This window comes from Rhineura floridana, chromosome 8 (genome assembly GCF_030035675.1).
Source record: "Rhineura floridana isolate rRhiFlo1 chromosome 8, rRhiFlo1.hap2, whole genome shotgun sequence".
Lineage (NCBI taxonomy): Eukaryota > Metazoa > Chordata > Lepidosauria > Squamata > Rhineuridae > Rhineura > Rhineura floridana.
In genome coordinates, this window is record NC_084487.1 from 122,974,993 (window position 1) to 122,991,750 (window position 16,758).

At 38.1% G+C, this 16,758-nt stretch overlaps 1 protein-coding gene across 3 annotated transcripts in view; it reads left to right on the forward strand.

The window, feature by feature from the left end:
- Nucleotides 1–16,758, forward strand: part of SEMA3E (semaphorin 3E) — a 264,507-nt gene that overhangs the window by 194,054 nt on the left and 53,695 nt on the right. For all 3 annotated transcript variants that reach the window (XM_061582315.1, XM_061582316.1, XM_061582317.1), the window contains one exon: nucleotides 13,537–13,630. In XM_061582315.1, coding sequence (XP_061438299.1) covers nucleotides 13,537–13,630 — 94 coding nt within the window. The remainder of the gene's footprint in view (nucleotides 1–13,536; nucleotides 13,631–16,758) is intronic.

The window sequence follows — 16,758 nt, forward strand, 5'->3', positions numbered from 1 at the left end:
CCCTCCCCCTCTTCTGCTCCCCTCTGCCCCCCTTCCTCCTTCCCTCTACTCTCCCCTCCCCTGCTTTTTAAAGTTTGATAGAAATATCTGCTGGCTAAAGGTACGTTTCTTAAACTACAAGATTTTTTTTGCCTATTAGTGAATAATCATTAAAGTGAACAGTGCACCCAAGTAGATAATATTTTGGGCAAATTAAATCATTGTTCTGGTGGTATGGTTACCATTATGGATCCCTGTGTGCCAGATGATGTTGAAGTACTGTTGGCCATGCTGGCTGGAGATGATGAAGACCAATAACATCTGGAGGCCACGGGGTAGCCCCCCGCTTGATATAAAGAATCACTCAGATTGTTGGGCTGTGATTTCCCCTAACAAGGTTACAATCAGTTCCAAGCACATGTATCAGGTGTACTTCTCATTCAGCTAGGGATCATGGTGGCACACCACATTACCAGAATGTCATAAAAACTGTCTCCTAAATGGTGGCTCAGTAAACATGATGATGGCAGCAGCAGCAGTAAAATAGTTATACCTAGCCATCATGCAGAAGGAGCATGGGGATAAGTGTAGGGTGCTGAGATGGAGACTAGGCCTGGAATCCAGGAGTAGCTTATTGTTGCTGGTTTGGTTCAAAACCATCAATTAGAGAGAATCCTGCCAGTATTTTAAATGGTACAGCTCACTTGGATCATACCTCATCAGTTTGAAAGGAACTGCGCTGGATAGCTGTTCGTTTTAGAGCCCAGTTCAATGTGCTGGTACTTCAATGCTCTAAATAGGCTGAGATGCATGGAACCTGACTACTCCCATACCAACCTACTCACACTTTAAGCTACTCTGCTGATGCCCTTCTATTTAAGTAGAACTGGTACTGCTGAATGTATGTGGGCATGCATGCAGTATATTAAATCAGAGTGACATTTCTTGATCATAGTGTCCAGGATAGATATTTTGACAGAAATTCCAAATTTTTAAACTTATAACACGAACCAGAAACTTGACTTGGCTCCAGATTTTTCAGTATGTTTTTACTTTATAATTCAATATATTGTCTGTATCATTTATATTTAACAAAAATATAGATTTTAAACTCATACTTTAGTTTTTGAAGAGAGGATTTATTATTTCTCTTGTGCTGTTTGTCTTTATGATTAGTTTCATGATCTAGCACTATTGTTATTCAATAAATTTCAATAGTAAAGAAGATTAAAAACAGATCTCAGGAAGAATTCCTGCAAAATATTAACTTTCATCATTTTTATAGAAAAGGAAAAGTCGTTCTACTTGAACCTTGTTGTACAACAGCTAATTCTTGTTGTGCAACAGCTAATTCCTATTGTGCAACCCATTGGCCCAGCCATCTTTGGTAATGTCCTGTTTTGTTAACGTACTGTATTTTCCTTTGCACAACAGTGCTCCAACAGCACAAGTATATCTTTTTAATTTGTGACATGACAGATAATGACAACCTCCATTTAAAGAATGACAGCTTGCTTTAAGAACAGGAGTAATTTAAGAAAAGGACCTTCTGAAAAATTCAGTGAATAAGGCAGGGTGAGCGTACAACAAAAACCTTATTTTGAAGAGCCCCCAAAAGTCTGTTCACTCAAGACTGAGGGTGAATTTTTCTTGATCACAATCACCCTATAATTGCTTAAGTGATCCTGGGGGGGGGAACCCAGCCTCTATAGTATCATGACCCTTGAAGAGTTAAATATTAAAACAGCGTATTAGAACTTTGAACTAGAGTTAGACTCCATCCCTTGGACTTTCCTTTGCTCTGCTTTCCATTTCAGTTGTCTAACCAGGAAGCAATAAAGAAACATGTTTGTTTGCCTGCAATAAGAAGAGTTAATTTTGCAGTTATGATGATGAATAGAGCAAGATTGGATGCTTTTTGCTAAAGGGTGAAATAAAGAGATAACTTAAAGTGATCTGAAAAAATATCTAGCCTAAGTTACCCTTTACTATTTTAAAGCACTCATTATACTCACAATCATAGTGACTTTTTTTCTTGAGTACTTGGCAAAGAATGAAAACAGCCGTAGAGGAATAGAAACACCGCTGTGCACACTATAGTTTACTATCTGGTTGGCTACCTAGGCTGTAATTCAGGCATCATTTCTGATTTTCAGCTCAACATGAGGCCTTTTCAGGGTTCAGTGATTCACAAGCATTTAGCAAATTTGTTTTTTGTTGCATTTGAAAAAACGACAGTTAACCTTAATTTTGATTTTAAAAATTACATTAATTCTAGGAAAAATCTAAAGCTACAACTGTTTTAAAGTATGATTTTTATGTGCTGTGCATCTTTTTTCTGTCTGAAAAGGCGTATCATGAACCTACAATTCAGAAAGCTTTCTTGCATGTTTAACAAGCATTTTTATAAGTGTATGAAAAGAAGTATATTATGCAGTAAAGATTTTACAAAGCTATGGACTCAGCCTCATTGACTTCAACAAGAAAATAATGCATATTGTTCTCAGCACCTGTCTCCCTAAATGCTTGACTATGGTTGCATTGTAATATGCTCTTACTCTGTTTCTAACCCTGTTTTTTTTTTTTTTTTTTTGCATTGGTGTTGTCATGATAGGAGTTTAAAACTGTATCCTTAATATCCTTTTTTCTTATGAAACAAAAACAAATGTAAGATTTAATTCCTGGTGTTCATACTAAATTCTCTGTTAACTTGGGTTTCACATAGCCAATTATGTAAGTACTGTCTGCATGGAGGAGGAGTGAGGAGGAAGGTCACTGCCTTTTCTTTTCCCAGGTCCTCACATCTTTTCCACCACTGAGTTGGGGGAGAATTGCTTGGAGCTATGAGCTTCCCCATCAAAAATGTCCCACCTAGAAATGTGGCTGCTTCACCTAACAAGGGCTTCCACTAAGTGACTTTAACTTAGCACTATATTGGATACAACCTCATTTTTTTTTAAAAAAAACTACTCAAATTCAGTGTACCTTTGGTCCATATGCCATCTGTAATAAAGTTCTTGATGTATCTGAGCTACCCATATGCTCACTTGTTTTGAAATTCTACTCATAATTTATATCTTTGCAGCAAATGCTTCACTGAGAAATTTCTGTTTTGTGTAATTTGATTAATAGGTTTGTACTGAATATCATTTCATTTTAAAAAGTCTCAAAACTATTTACAATATATATAACACAATAAGACATATTAAACAATGCACACTATCAGTACTTTAAATTTCTTTCGCAGTATAATGTGAAAATGTAAGACTATTTTTTGTTGTCTGACATTTATCAGATACGAATTTTGTGGCAGATGCTTTGGGTTCTGGATTTGAAATTTTATTTTGAACCTAGCACAGTAGCTAATTAGCAGCCAGTGCAATTCTTTAAGCAGTGGTGTTGGAATTATGCCACTTGCCAAGATTTTTAAAATTTTGCCGAATGCTCTTTCATTTGTTGCTTCATATTTATTGCAATAGTTTAAATACATTTGTTATTAGGGATTGTTTTAAACTTGTCTGCAAGCCATTTTTAACTTATAAAAAAGGAGCATAAATGTCTAAATAAGCAAAGGTTTTCCGGGTCATTTGAATAGCTATTCAAGCTTCCTTGTTCACATCTTTCCTTAAGCTGTCATCTCTTAGAGGCTATCGTCAGCTGTCCTGCTTCATATACTCAGTCCCTAAGGTTGGCTCACACACTAGTGCGTGAGCACCACCAAAGACCATGATAGAATTCCAAGCAGAAGCTGTCTAAAAGCTTCTCTCTCTGTGTGTTTCCCCAGATGCATGCAGCGTCCCACAGTAGTACATCTCTGGGGCCACTGCCATTGGCAGGTGGCCAGTGCACTTCATGAGATGCAGTTACAAGTTACTGCTTCTTCCCATCCACCAATGCCTGTAGTGTAGTGGGGAAATGGTGATGGCGTGGGCAACAGCTATGCAAGCAGGGAAATTTGCATGCAGAGGAGCTTCTTAGCAGTGCATATGTGTGTGTGGGGATTTGAAACATCCCCTTAGCTCATTCATAGCTACATAAATAATACATATTTCAGTTTCCATTGAGGTAATCAGACGCACATCGATTGCACATCAGTGACAACATTTCTAAGTGTAGCTATAGCTCTTTATTTGTGTTTGTTAAATGGGCTTTAGCATTAATGGGAAGGCCATCGTTCCAGTATAGCGGGGGAGAAATGCACACAGAGGGAAGTTTGCATGAACTCAGGTAATGTGGATAGAGAATACATATCTGGATGTGGAGATGGATCAGGGCCAGTATGTGTTTCTGCCTTTACATAGCTATCAAGAATGGCTTAGGATCATCATTTCATCCTTTAATATTAACATTGCTTATTTCATCAAGTGTGAAACCTGTAACAAAAAATGGGGTGGGCTTTTGTGTGATAAGAAATAGAGGTTAGTTCCTGTCCACCACCACCCCTATGATAAAGAAATAGAATTATGTTGTGGGGATATGTGTTTCAAAGTATCCTTTTAAAAAAAAATGGCTTCATTTCATCTTAAAGGACAATATGGTATTTATGATAGATTGCAAACGTGCATGTTCTTGAACTTTGTTATAAAAGTATTCTGTAGTTTACTGCAAAAAACTGATGTTCAGCAATGATGTTAAATACACTCTGCAGAAGCTTTATTGAGGTTAGGCATATCGGTTGAACTCTGACTTGCACATGATATTTTTAAACCTGAAAAACCACAGAACATGTCAGTAAATCAGCAGAAAATTTAGTGTTCTTTTAATCCAAGCACAGGTTCCAAAGTGAACTTTTAGCTCAGTGACCTCATGAAGCTGAATGTTCCTCCAGCTCATAAAACAATGTGGAGATATATTGTATTTTTTTTTTTTCAATAATTTTTATTCAGATTTTCATAAAACATACAAGACAAAATCATAAAACATTCAAAGACAAAAAACAAAATCAAAAATAGTTAAACAAAAAGAAAAAAAGAAAAAAAAAACAAAAATAAAAAATAAAGAGTAAAATATTGACTTCCCATTTGTCAAAGATCAAATCAGTTATAAGTCTATAATATATAACAATCCTGTCTCTTAAGTCATATTATAAAATCACTTTCCTCCAGTAGTTATCTTACTTAATCATCAAATCTCATAAACATTACTTTATTCTTTCCACAAAAAGTCAAAGAGAGGTTTCAATTCTTTAAGAAATATATCTATCAATTTTTTTTTTCCAGATAAGCATATCGATTAATCCATCTCATTACTAATTATGATAATCTTGTTGTCATAACCATAGTCAAAATAAACATTTCAATTAATCCATCACATCAGAATCTGTTAGGTTCAGTAATTTCAGTAGCCATTGTTCTATTATCCCTATTAGTTCCATTTTCCATCTTCCATCTTCAGTAGTCTTGTTAAGTCCAGTAATTTCAGTATCCAATCTTCCATTATCAGTATTCCATAATAATCTTGCTGTCAAAGCCATAGTCATATAGTAAGAGTCTGATGGGAATTACCTCTATCCCAAATATTTTCTTGCCATCCATTCTGAATAGGTTGCTGAAATACTGCTGTAAAATCATATCTCTGTTCTTTTTTTCAAAATACACTGGGTCATCTCTTGAAAGTTTTTCCATTGTCACATGGCTGCAGTTAATTCCATAGATTTTCTCTATATTGGGCTCCATCACATCATTCCAGTCCAGAAGATTATCCATGCCATTGATAACTTTATCTCTAGAATCTTCATTAATTTCTTCAGAGATAACATTGAGTTCCAAACAATAGATTTTATTTCTAAAGTCCATAGACTCCAAATCTTGTTCCTGTTCCACGTTTGTTCCAATCTCCGGGATCTCCTCTCTCACAGGGACCCCTGTTCCAGTCTCCAGGGTCTCCTCTCTCACAGGGACCCCTGTTCCAGTCTCCAGGGTCTCCTCTCTCACAAGGACCCCTATGTCTTTAATCTCCTGTGTCTCCAAACAATAAATTTTGTTTCTAAAGTCCATAGACTCCAAATCTTTTTCTTGTTCCACGTTTGTTCCAATCTCCGGGGTCTCCTCTCTCACAGGGACCCCTTCCAGGGTCACCTCTCTCACAGGGACCCCTATATCTTTAATCTCCTGCTTCATTTTACTCAATTCAATTTTCAGCTCCTTACAACCCTGTCGCAGGTTTTGTTTCGTTATCTCAATCTCATCCATTATTTTCTGAAACATAGTTATTTCCAGCTTCTCAGCCACTTTCTTAATTGCCATTTTAAAAGAAAAATATAGGAAAACCACTTCTTATTTCAGCAACAATTGGGTTAATACTCCAAACTTGGTGACATCACAGTATAAACAGAGCAGACAGCCTTATCTCTCCATGCTTAAATAAACAAAATGCAGTTCCCAGGATCGAAACAATTAATGGCGGTCGTCAGAAAACAGATTCGTCAAAATAAAATAGACCAAAAAGAGAGTAGTCTCAGACAATATAATATTCTTCAAAATAAAAATCTGGAATAGAAATCCCTCTTCTGTGTATATCTTTAGAATGCAAATCCAGGACAGCTTTTTGCAACAAAAACAGAGATAAGCTATTAATTAGTGAGTAGCAGAGAGAAGTTATGGCTCCCCAGTGAGATGTCAAAAACCGATCAATCTGGCAAATCTCTTTTAAACAGCAACAATTTAAGTCAAGTAAAAGAAAAATATAGAAAGAAGGGTGCTTGCCTGTTAGTGCGTTCTCTCTTAGAAGATAAGATGAACGTTCGCTTTTCCAGATAGAGCTTGTTGTTAAAAATCCGTCCCACCTTCGTCGGCTGGACCTCGTCCCATAAATTAATGAGATCTGGTCGTCCCAACAAAAATAGGCTTTGAGGTTAATCTCTTCGTTTCTCCCTACCCGGGAGAAGTTTAATCAGTCAAAAAAAGAAAAAATCTGACTGATATATCTGAATAAGCTTCTTTTGAGGCAGGAGCCCGTCTCAAAAGCAGGCACAGGCTAAGTCACCCTTCCCGGAAGTCCGTGGAGATATATTGTATGAACACAGTCACTCTAAGAAGAAACATAAGAATGTAACGACTAACTTACTTGGTCGAATCAGTGGGACTCTTGATCTGATGCCTTCCCTCTCTGAAAATAGCCATCACAATGTGGTTGAGAAGGCAATCAATAGGAGAAGAGACCATTACAAATTAATGAAGTCTTTCAATGGGTGTGGCTAGTTGTCTTGAATATTTCATAGAAAGGTGAATTTAAATGGCATGAATGGATTAATAGCCTGTCCTCTGTTGTGTCCTCTGACACAACAGGCTACTGATGAGGTTCCACTATTTTTGATATTGATGAGTACGGTCATGAGCCTGTATGTTGTACAGAGGCATACTAGCCACATCCTTTGTGTTAAAGTTACACACGTACTGAAATTGCTTTTTGAGTAATGACTAAAAGAATGAGCAGGAAGTCTGATGTGTATCTCTTTACAATGCAATTTAAAATGGCCACATTTTATGAGGCCAGAAGCTCAAGTTTGCAGCCCACTGCTACTTGACAGGAGGCTCCTGTGGGTCCTCTGGTGAGCATGCCTGTCTGATACACATTTTAACTGATTTTAATATTATATTTTTTATTGTAACCTGTTCTGAGACCTTATGGTGAAGGGTGGGTAAGAAATCCAATAAATAAGAATAAAAACTTTCCCAAACATGTGTTTGTCTCATTCACACACTAAAAAGCATTAACTTTAAAATCTTCTGTACAACAAAATGATGCATTGTGTGAATCAGTCCTACGTAGAGCCTTCATTGCTTTCAGCATGGTCTCTTTATGGTTTATGATCTTTTGGCATGTGATGTGCTTTGATGTTATTTATTACTGCCCTGTTGCTAAGTTACAGAGTAGCCACAGCTTCAAGCAACAACAAAAAATGGCAATGTTAGTACCCATTGAATACTTCTCAGGTTTCTTTACATACCATAAATTAAATGTCTTCCTTCCAAGCTACATTGAGACAATCTCTGGTTCCCCTTCTGTGTGTTCTTACACAACTCAAACCTAACGGTTGGAAAGAGACTGAGACATGACTAATGTCACTGAAGTGCTACGTAATGTCCTGTAGTGTGTCAGTTTTTCTTCTGACATTTCTTATAGAATGGTGTTTTCACAAATGGCAAAGAATGGCTAAAATTACGGCACTAGTCCTCGAAACATATTAATGGGAGAATAGTTTTCCTTTGAAATTGTCATTATGTGGAACTTGACACACACGCAAATCACTCAATTTGTGGTGAAAATCACCAGCACTAGATGCTTCAGAGCAGTCGTCACTGTTTGTCTTGATGTCCTGAAAGGTTGAGATGGAAAAACTCTACAAGAAAAAGAAAGTTGAAATTTTGCAGACCATTTCCCTGGTGAACATGTGCATCTGCAAACATTTATGAAGAATATGCTTTGCTTTCTGTCAAATCGGGTAAGATCTGCTGAAAAAAACACATATTTGTGTTTTAGTGGAATATAAATTGTGGTCCACCTTAACTTCGAAGGGTAAATGGAAAACACGTTATTCAATCAGAAATTGCAGCTGTGCAAACATAGATAACAAAAGACAGTACAAATGCTGCCTAATTGTCTTGCTAGGCTTAAGCCAAGGCACCCAACATTTCTCACAATAGGGAATTTGTTTTCTTGTATAAATGGAGAATTTTTGATTTGGTAAAACCTAATGTCAGTGAAAATTGTTCCATACAGGGAAACAAAACAGTCTAATCAACCCAGGTTTTTTAGCGGGAATGTTGTGAAGAATGAAAGTATATCTTTTAAAAATAAAATGAGACAAATTTCAAAACCTGCAGTAATTTAGAAATAGCAGAACTAAAATGCCATGTTAAAAGTAATATTCTGCTCACACAACCAGCAAAATTGTTAATTTTTAAAAAAGCCTTTCTGAATAAAACCACTTCAGGTGACAAAAAGTACAAGTATGAAGTCAATACTTCTCAAAGTGTAAGTTCTCTAGTGAAGAGGGAGGGCATAAAGCTCATCTCTGCGCCCTCTGAGTTGTGTTCTATGAAGAAAGAGACATAGAGGAAGGTGTTTGCAGCTGATTTGCTGGGGTATGTGTAGGAGATGATACTCCCTGAACTGCTATTGAAATATATCATATAGGTGATAGTTTAAATGACTAGGACAGGTTTTTGCAGCAGTTAATGCCTGTTATTTAATCCTGCTTTAAGAGAGAACCAGGGATGTACCTGACCAATCATTCTTGCAACATACACAATGTACCTTCAGCCCTGCAATGGGATATTCATGCAGAATCTTTTGGCATGGATGCAATTGCCCCAGCAAGTGTAAAGTGCTATTGACAGGTCTTTCAGTTTAGGACACGCTGTTGGTTATTGTTAGTTTGACATAAACCTGTCCCTTACAGCTTATTGACTAGCATGCATTTTAGTTTGAACTTTGAGTTTGAAACTCAGATGTTTGCCCTGATTTATTCTGAGATGTTATTAGAGCCAGTTGTCCACCCTGCTCTCTCTCTCTCTCTCACACACACACACACACATACACACACACACACGCACACACACACACACACACACACACCTTGGAAGAATTTTGATGCATTGAGGCTGATATTTTAGGCTTGTGTGCACCCCTAGCATCACAAACAGGAACATGTTAAAATAACTCAGTGACCATTTCATTAATTGTTTTCTGTAAAATATATTTCCAGTATAGTTGTACAAAAGCATATTCTTCCCAGTCTTCACTCGATATAATTCATTTTTCATTTCCAGCTTCTAGTTTTAGCTTCATTTATCTCCAAAAGATTGCTGGTTTAAAATTGCATACTGTTATAAAGAGACAAACATTACCGTTACTCTTTCTGCGCTGCATGAGATTTCTTTTCCAGTGCTTCTTGCCAGATTGATGAGAGCCTTTACTTTTAATGGAGTACAACCCTTGCAGCTAATCATGTCAAGGAATTATAGTTTACATAAACCATGTTTCCACATGAAATTGTGCAAAAAAAACAACAACCCACCATCACCCAGTTAAGGCACACAATACATGAAACAGCTACTGGTAAGGATATATAACTGTTATTGCTCTATTGTTAGAGCTGAGTGACACCAGGTTAAAAAAAGAGAGCCACACCTTTAAGTTTCACCTAATTCTGATCTTGCCTAACACAACATGTACCTAGTGTTTCTTCAGATTGCTTTTCAATATTCACCTCGTCTATGGAGTCTTTGGTTTAACCCCTTACAACATAACCCTATGCATGCCTACTCAGATGTAGGTACAAGGCATTAGTGGTCAGAGAGGTGGGAGCACTTTTCTGACCTGTCAGCAGCATCACTGCAACTTCCTGAGAGGGGGAGGGGCAAGGTCAGCACTGTGCATTGACCCACCCCACCCCTGCTCCAAGGCGAACATGTATAGAACTGTAGCAGATAACAAAACAAAGCCAGAATAAATATATAACTGCTATCGTACTTAGTCATTTCTACTTTCCTGCTCCTCTTTTCCGCTGACTTCCTCTGTTTCTCCATGAAAAGTTAGCTTGTAAGCTCCTCAGGACAGGGACCTGTCTCTTTTTTCTTATACTGTACTGTACAAGCACAGTAGCACCATGATGATGATGATCGGTGTTAAATATCCACATTGTACTATTTCAAAAATGTACAATTATGAGCATTAGTGTTTTCATTGATTAGCACGCATGTGACAACTTTTATCACCATCCACCTTGCATTCTTTTCTTAACTAAGGTCTGCTTCTCAGCCTGGCATGTTGCTACAGAAAGAGGAGCTCCAGGTACGGCATGGGTGGCGAGCTGGGAGCCCTCCAGATCTTGCCAAAATGGAACTCCCATCAGCCGTGTCATGCTGCCTTGAGATGATGGGAGCTGGAGTGCAAAAACAACGGGAAGGGCCACAGGTTCCCAACCCTGAGAGAGGAGGACAATGCACAACCCAGGCTAATACGATTTGCTTGAATTGCATGGGAGTTTCTTTTGCTATCCCATTGTGACTGTTTGGAAAGCACCGTGAACTGCAGCTTGTAAATATGTGCAAACCTAGCAGAATAGAAATTTGCATCGGGTTTCTATCAAGATGTGCGTATTTTTTCATACACGCATATTCTCTCTCTACAGGAAACACTTTTGATAATATCCTACTTGCTTGATGATATAGAAGGTCAATGCATACTTAGGGCCAAGACAGACTGTCATCCAAAACAGTCTCAACGCACTGCATTCATGCTTTGAACTTTCCTTTTTTTAAAAAAAGATTCTGCATGTCCTGCAACTGAATGCTGTTATGGTACAGGTATTGGCTGGCCTGTCCATTGCTATATCTCATTCTGTCAGGAAATTAAGAATCCCACAGCCAGTTTCCTGAAAGAGGTGGAGGAGGCTGTAGGTGCTATCTTTCTGTCAGCATGATGGGAAGGTATTTGCAGCAGTGGGAGTCAGAAGACAGGCAAGCCCTCACTGGCAGATAATTTGCTCACCTGACCCCTTGCAGCCACAGGCACGGCCTCCTGCTGAAGAAAGAAAGTGTGCCATTATCCAGCAGCACAACTCTGCTACCATGCTAGATCCAAGGTTTTACTACTGGTATATGCTATATGAGAGCCAGTGTGGTGTAGTGGTTAGAGTGTTGGACTATCACCTTGGAGACCAGGGTTCGAATCCCCACACAGCCATGAAGCTACCTGGGTGACCTTGGGCCAGTCACTGCCTCTCAGCCTCAGAGGAAGGCAATGGTAAAACCACCTCTGAATACCGCTTACCATAAAAACCCTATTCATAGGGTTGCTATAAGTTGGAATTGACTTGAAGGCAGTCCATTTCTATTTTTCATTTAATTATTCACATGTTCGTTTACAGGTGCTAAGACAAAAGGTTATTTTGATACCAAAAAGGAATCTAGATCAGGGCAACCTTTAGGGGCTAATTTACTACAATCTGTGTTTTAAGAGAGCCACTGTGATGTAGTGGTTAAGGTGTTGGACTATGACCTGGGAGACCAGGGTTCAAATCCCCACACCGCCATGAATCTCACTGGGTGACCTTGGGCCAGTCACTGCCTCTCATCCTCAGAGGTTGGCAATGGTAAACCACCTCTGAATACTACTTACCATGAGAACCCTATTCATAGGGTCTCCATAAGTCGGGATTGACTTGAAGGCAGAAAAAAAATATGCTATATGATTCTGAACCCATGGTATCTGAAAAGATGCCTCTTCCTCGATATCCTACCCTGGTCACTTAGATCTATGGATGAAGATCTGTGGTTGGTGTCACACATCTTTTCAGTAAAGCATGGTATGACTTGAGCACATGCTTTTACTCTTGTGGCACCAGTCCTCAGGACTTTTCTACCCTTAGAAGTGAAGCAAGCCCCAAGTTCCGTTATGTTGTTGATGTCTGTTGAAAACCTTTTCCCCAAGCCTTCCCAGATTAACCTATTTATTTCTGCAGTTTTTAATTCTTGTTGGTATTTATTTATTTATTTGATAAAAAACACATGTTTTCCATTAAAAAAATTAAAGTAATTTACAGCAATTATATATTCACAATAAAACTGCATCAAGATTTAAAATATTACAGAAAATATTCTTCTCAGTCGTCTTATTTTAGGAACTGTATTATGTTTCATTTTCTGTTTCTTTACACTGCTCAGGCATTTGCTGAATGTAGAGCCATTTATAAATCATGAAATAAATGAATGAATGCATAAGTAAATTTTATTTGAATTCCCAAGAGGACGGAGGGAGTTGACAGAAAAGGCTGGCCTGCCATCCTCTGTAGAATAAAAGTGTTCAATGTACTACTGTGTTACAGGTGCACATATGTTAAAAAGAAGGCTCAATTCTTATTCATCCTATTTTGACCCACTTTGCATGAATTTCTGACTTATTTTATCAAAGGACTTCTGTACTTTCACATGGAGTACCAAAGCAGTGTACAGCATGAATAAAATAATACTACATGCAAACAAATCAAAATATACAGGAAAAGAGTCTCATAATAAGCACAGTGAACAGAGAGTAAGTGAATCAGTGATCAAGAATGCACAAACATCTGGGTGAACAGAAATGTTTTAAATTGCTTATCCCTTTAATGTCTCATCCCTTCTAAGTCGTTTCCACATGGAGATGGAAAGCAAAAGAAAGGGGCCCACACCAAGAAAATGAAAAAGACAACCAGCAACGACATTTATTTGAAATAATATTATAATTGGTGATGGTTCCACATCCATTTTCATTATCTATTATGATTCCACACCCGTTTTCATTATCTTTGTTGCTAAGTTATTTAAGAGTTAAATAGGGGGGGAAACAGTGGAAATGGAGGGCAGAGATTGTGAGAATGTGACCCCTTCCCAAAGTACCCGGATCACATATTTCAACATGTAGCTAGTGGAAGAGGATCATCAACCATATAAACTTGTGAATGAGCCCTGTGATTTAGCTATTCCTAATCCACAACACTGGTACGAAATTTGGTACAGTTTAATTTTTATAAGCAACTAGCTTATATAATGCTTTTTGTACTTCTTTTTAAAGGATCATCTGTTTCTTCTAGAAGCTCACAGACTTGAGAGGGGACGTGGCAGGTGCCCATTTGACCCCGGTTCCTCCTTCATCTCCACTTTCTTTGGTAATGACTTATCATATAATATAAAATGCCTTTCTGAGTTTCTTCTTCAAGTGACTAAGGTGTTGCCAGTATTCATTTTCATACCTTTGACTTGTGGTTACAGTATTGTCTGCATCTGTGTTGCTGTTGCTTTTTAAGATGTTTTTAAAGCTTTTTTTAAAAAATGCTTTAAAAGATGTTTTATTACATGTTGTTAAACATGTTTTGCTATCTGTTTTTAAAGATGTTTTAATATATTTTAATGTCTGTTTTTATGATGTTTTATAATGTTTTTAGTGTTTTTGTTTGCCGTCCTGGGCTTCTACTCCTATAATAATAATAATAATAATAATAATAATAATAATAATAATAATAATAATAATAATAATAATAATAATAATAACAACTTAATTCTCTTTGTTTCTCCCGATCAACTATACATTAGATGCTGTTGTATTTTATTTTGCCATTTTGATAGGTATGCAATGATTGCATTATATTGAAGAACTTTTTAAACACAGTGATTTAACTTCAAAGCAAAGTGAACATTGAATGCTGACTCACTGTATATTACAGTTCTGTGCAGTTGTTCATTTTGTGTAGATCGTCCTTTCCTACCCTAGTCCCTTCCAGATGTTTTGGACTGTAAAACATCCTGATCCACCTGAGCCAGCATGGCCAGTGGCCAGGGATTATGGCTTTTATAGTCCTAAACACCTGGAGGGCATCAGGTAGGGGAAGCGTAGTATAGATGTTCATGCTGAGCAGGGAGAGAAAGATCAACACTACAGCCACTGGCCGTGGGCCCAGTTTCCATGCAGCCTACAGATATACATACTGTATCTGCAATCTGGTCCCTGCAAAACTTTGTGTTGTTAAATAGCCTAGTATGCATACTCTTGTGCAACTGGAACATTAATCTCATTGAGATTACCCCTTCCTCCTCCCAGGCCCCATGTATTCAGTTCTGCCTTTCATAAAAATCTTGATATAAGGTCTCATGTCAAGATGCAGGTACCCAACATAATTTGGTCTTGTGTTTGGCCTTCCTTCTCCCCAGTCAAGAATGCAGGTGCAAAACATGAACTCTTAGTGTGACTTGGGGGGGATGTGTGTAGAGAGAGCTGCTGCTATATCTATGATCATCAGAACTGGAATAACAGAAAAAACTCCTGCCAGTGCCCTCCTGTCCCACCCCACATTATCATTCCACAGCAAAGGGATATTTGGGAAATATATATTTTTGTAAGGCCATTTCTATACCACTTAATATATAAAATACCTCTAAGTGGTATGCACAATAGATGCTGGTGCAGGTGACATGCAGTTTTACCCTTAGTCCAGTAGGCTAATGTCTAAACACATGCTCACATGCCCCTCTTTAGCCTCCATCCAAGCTTTTCAGAGTTCAAGGACACATTTCAGCCAGACAAAAATACTTGAAAGTGCTCCAATGAGGGATGTGGCCTGGGAAGAGTCCCTAGGGCCAGATACAGAGCCTTGGAGCGCCACATTCGGCCCCCGGACCCAAGGTTCCCCCTCCTTGTCTTCGTCTAACAGTTGTTAAAAGGAGAATGTGACACAGAGGAGTTAGAACTTGCCATGTATCTGAACATCACAAGCTCAGGAATGTACTATAATTCTGTTGCTCTCTCTAATTCTCATTCTTTTCTTTCTTTCTTTATTATTTATTTATTGCATTTGTATACTGCCCCATAGCCGAAGTTCTCTGGGCGCTTTACAACAATTAAAAACTTTAAAAACAAATATACAAATTTAAAAACACATTTTTTAAAAAATCAATTTAAAAACACATGCTAAAATGCCTGGGAGAAGAGGAAAATCTTGACCTGGCACTGAAAAGATAACAGTGTTGGCACCAGGGGCACCTCGTCACAAAAATCAATCCATAATTTGGGGGCCACCACTGAGAAGGCCCTCTCCCTTGTTGCCAGACTCCCAGCTTCCCTCCGAGTAGGCACCCAGAGGAGGGTGGGTTTGATGTTGAGTGTAGTGTATGGGTGGGTTCGTGTCGGGAGAGGCATTCCATCAGGTGTTGTGGTCCTAAGCCATGTATGGTTTTATAGGTTAAAACCAGTACCTTGAATCGAGCTCGGAAACATACAGGCAGCCAATGCAAGCGGAGTTTGTCTATAGCAGCCTTTCCCAACCAGTGTGCTTCCAGATGTTGTTGCACCACAACTCCCATCTTTCCTGACCATTGGCAATGCTGGCTGAGGCTGATGGGAGTTGTGGTCCAACAACATCTGGAGGCACACTGGTTGAAAAAGGCTGGTCTATAGTGTATATATTTTAACAAAGGGTTATATAGATATGGTTACGTGCCCAATCTAGAGATCCCCTTGCAGAGCAGTGACCCATATACACATTCTCAGCATACAACAATCTCTCCCACCAAAGCATGATGGTTCATGATGGCAGTTTTGCCTTAATTACCTGTTGGAGAGTGATGGATAGTACCTAGGCCTAATTCCTAACCCACAAACAGATTATTAGCACTATGTAAGCATGATGCACACACTCCTAGGTGCTGGATATGCCTATATCCTCTAAATATATGTATGCAGTGTACAAAATACAAAGTTTTAAAAACAATACAACATACAACAAGCAAATCAATACAGAAAACATAACAAAACACAGCATATTCACAGAAATACAATATGGGCCATCTTCAAGAGAAGATGGAACAATCAAGTTTTAAGCTGGTACCTAGAACACATTAGAGGCAGTGCCAACTTAATCTCAGTGGGCAAAGAGTTCCATAATTTGGGGAGGACCTGTGAAGTGGATCCCAAAAGGTGAGTTAAGAACAGAATCCTCTTCCTACCAGGAAAGGGTTAAATGTGTACAAGACTTTATATTTTTATTTATTTATTTAATATATATCTAAACCCTTTTCCTGGGAAATGATGATACAATAATACCTTTATTTATTTAATTTGTATCCCGCTCTTCCTCCCAGCAGGAGCCCAGGGCGGCAAACAAAGCACTAAAAACACTTTGAAACATCATAATACCTTGGCATTTTATTTATTTATTTAGCAAGATTTATATACTGCTTGACTATAATATAACTTCAATCAGTTTACAATGTTTTGAAATATTGCATTACATTAAAAAGATTA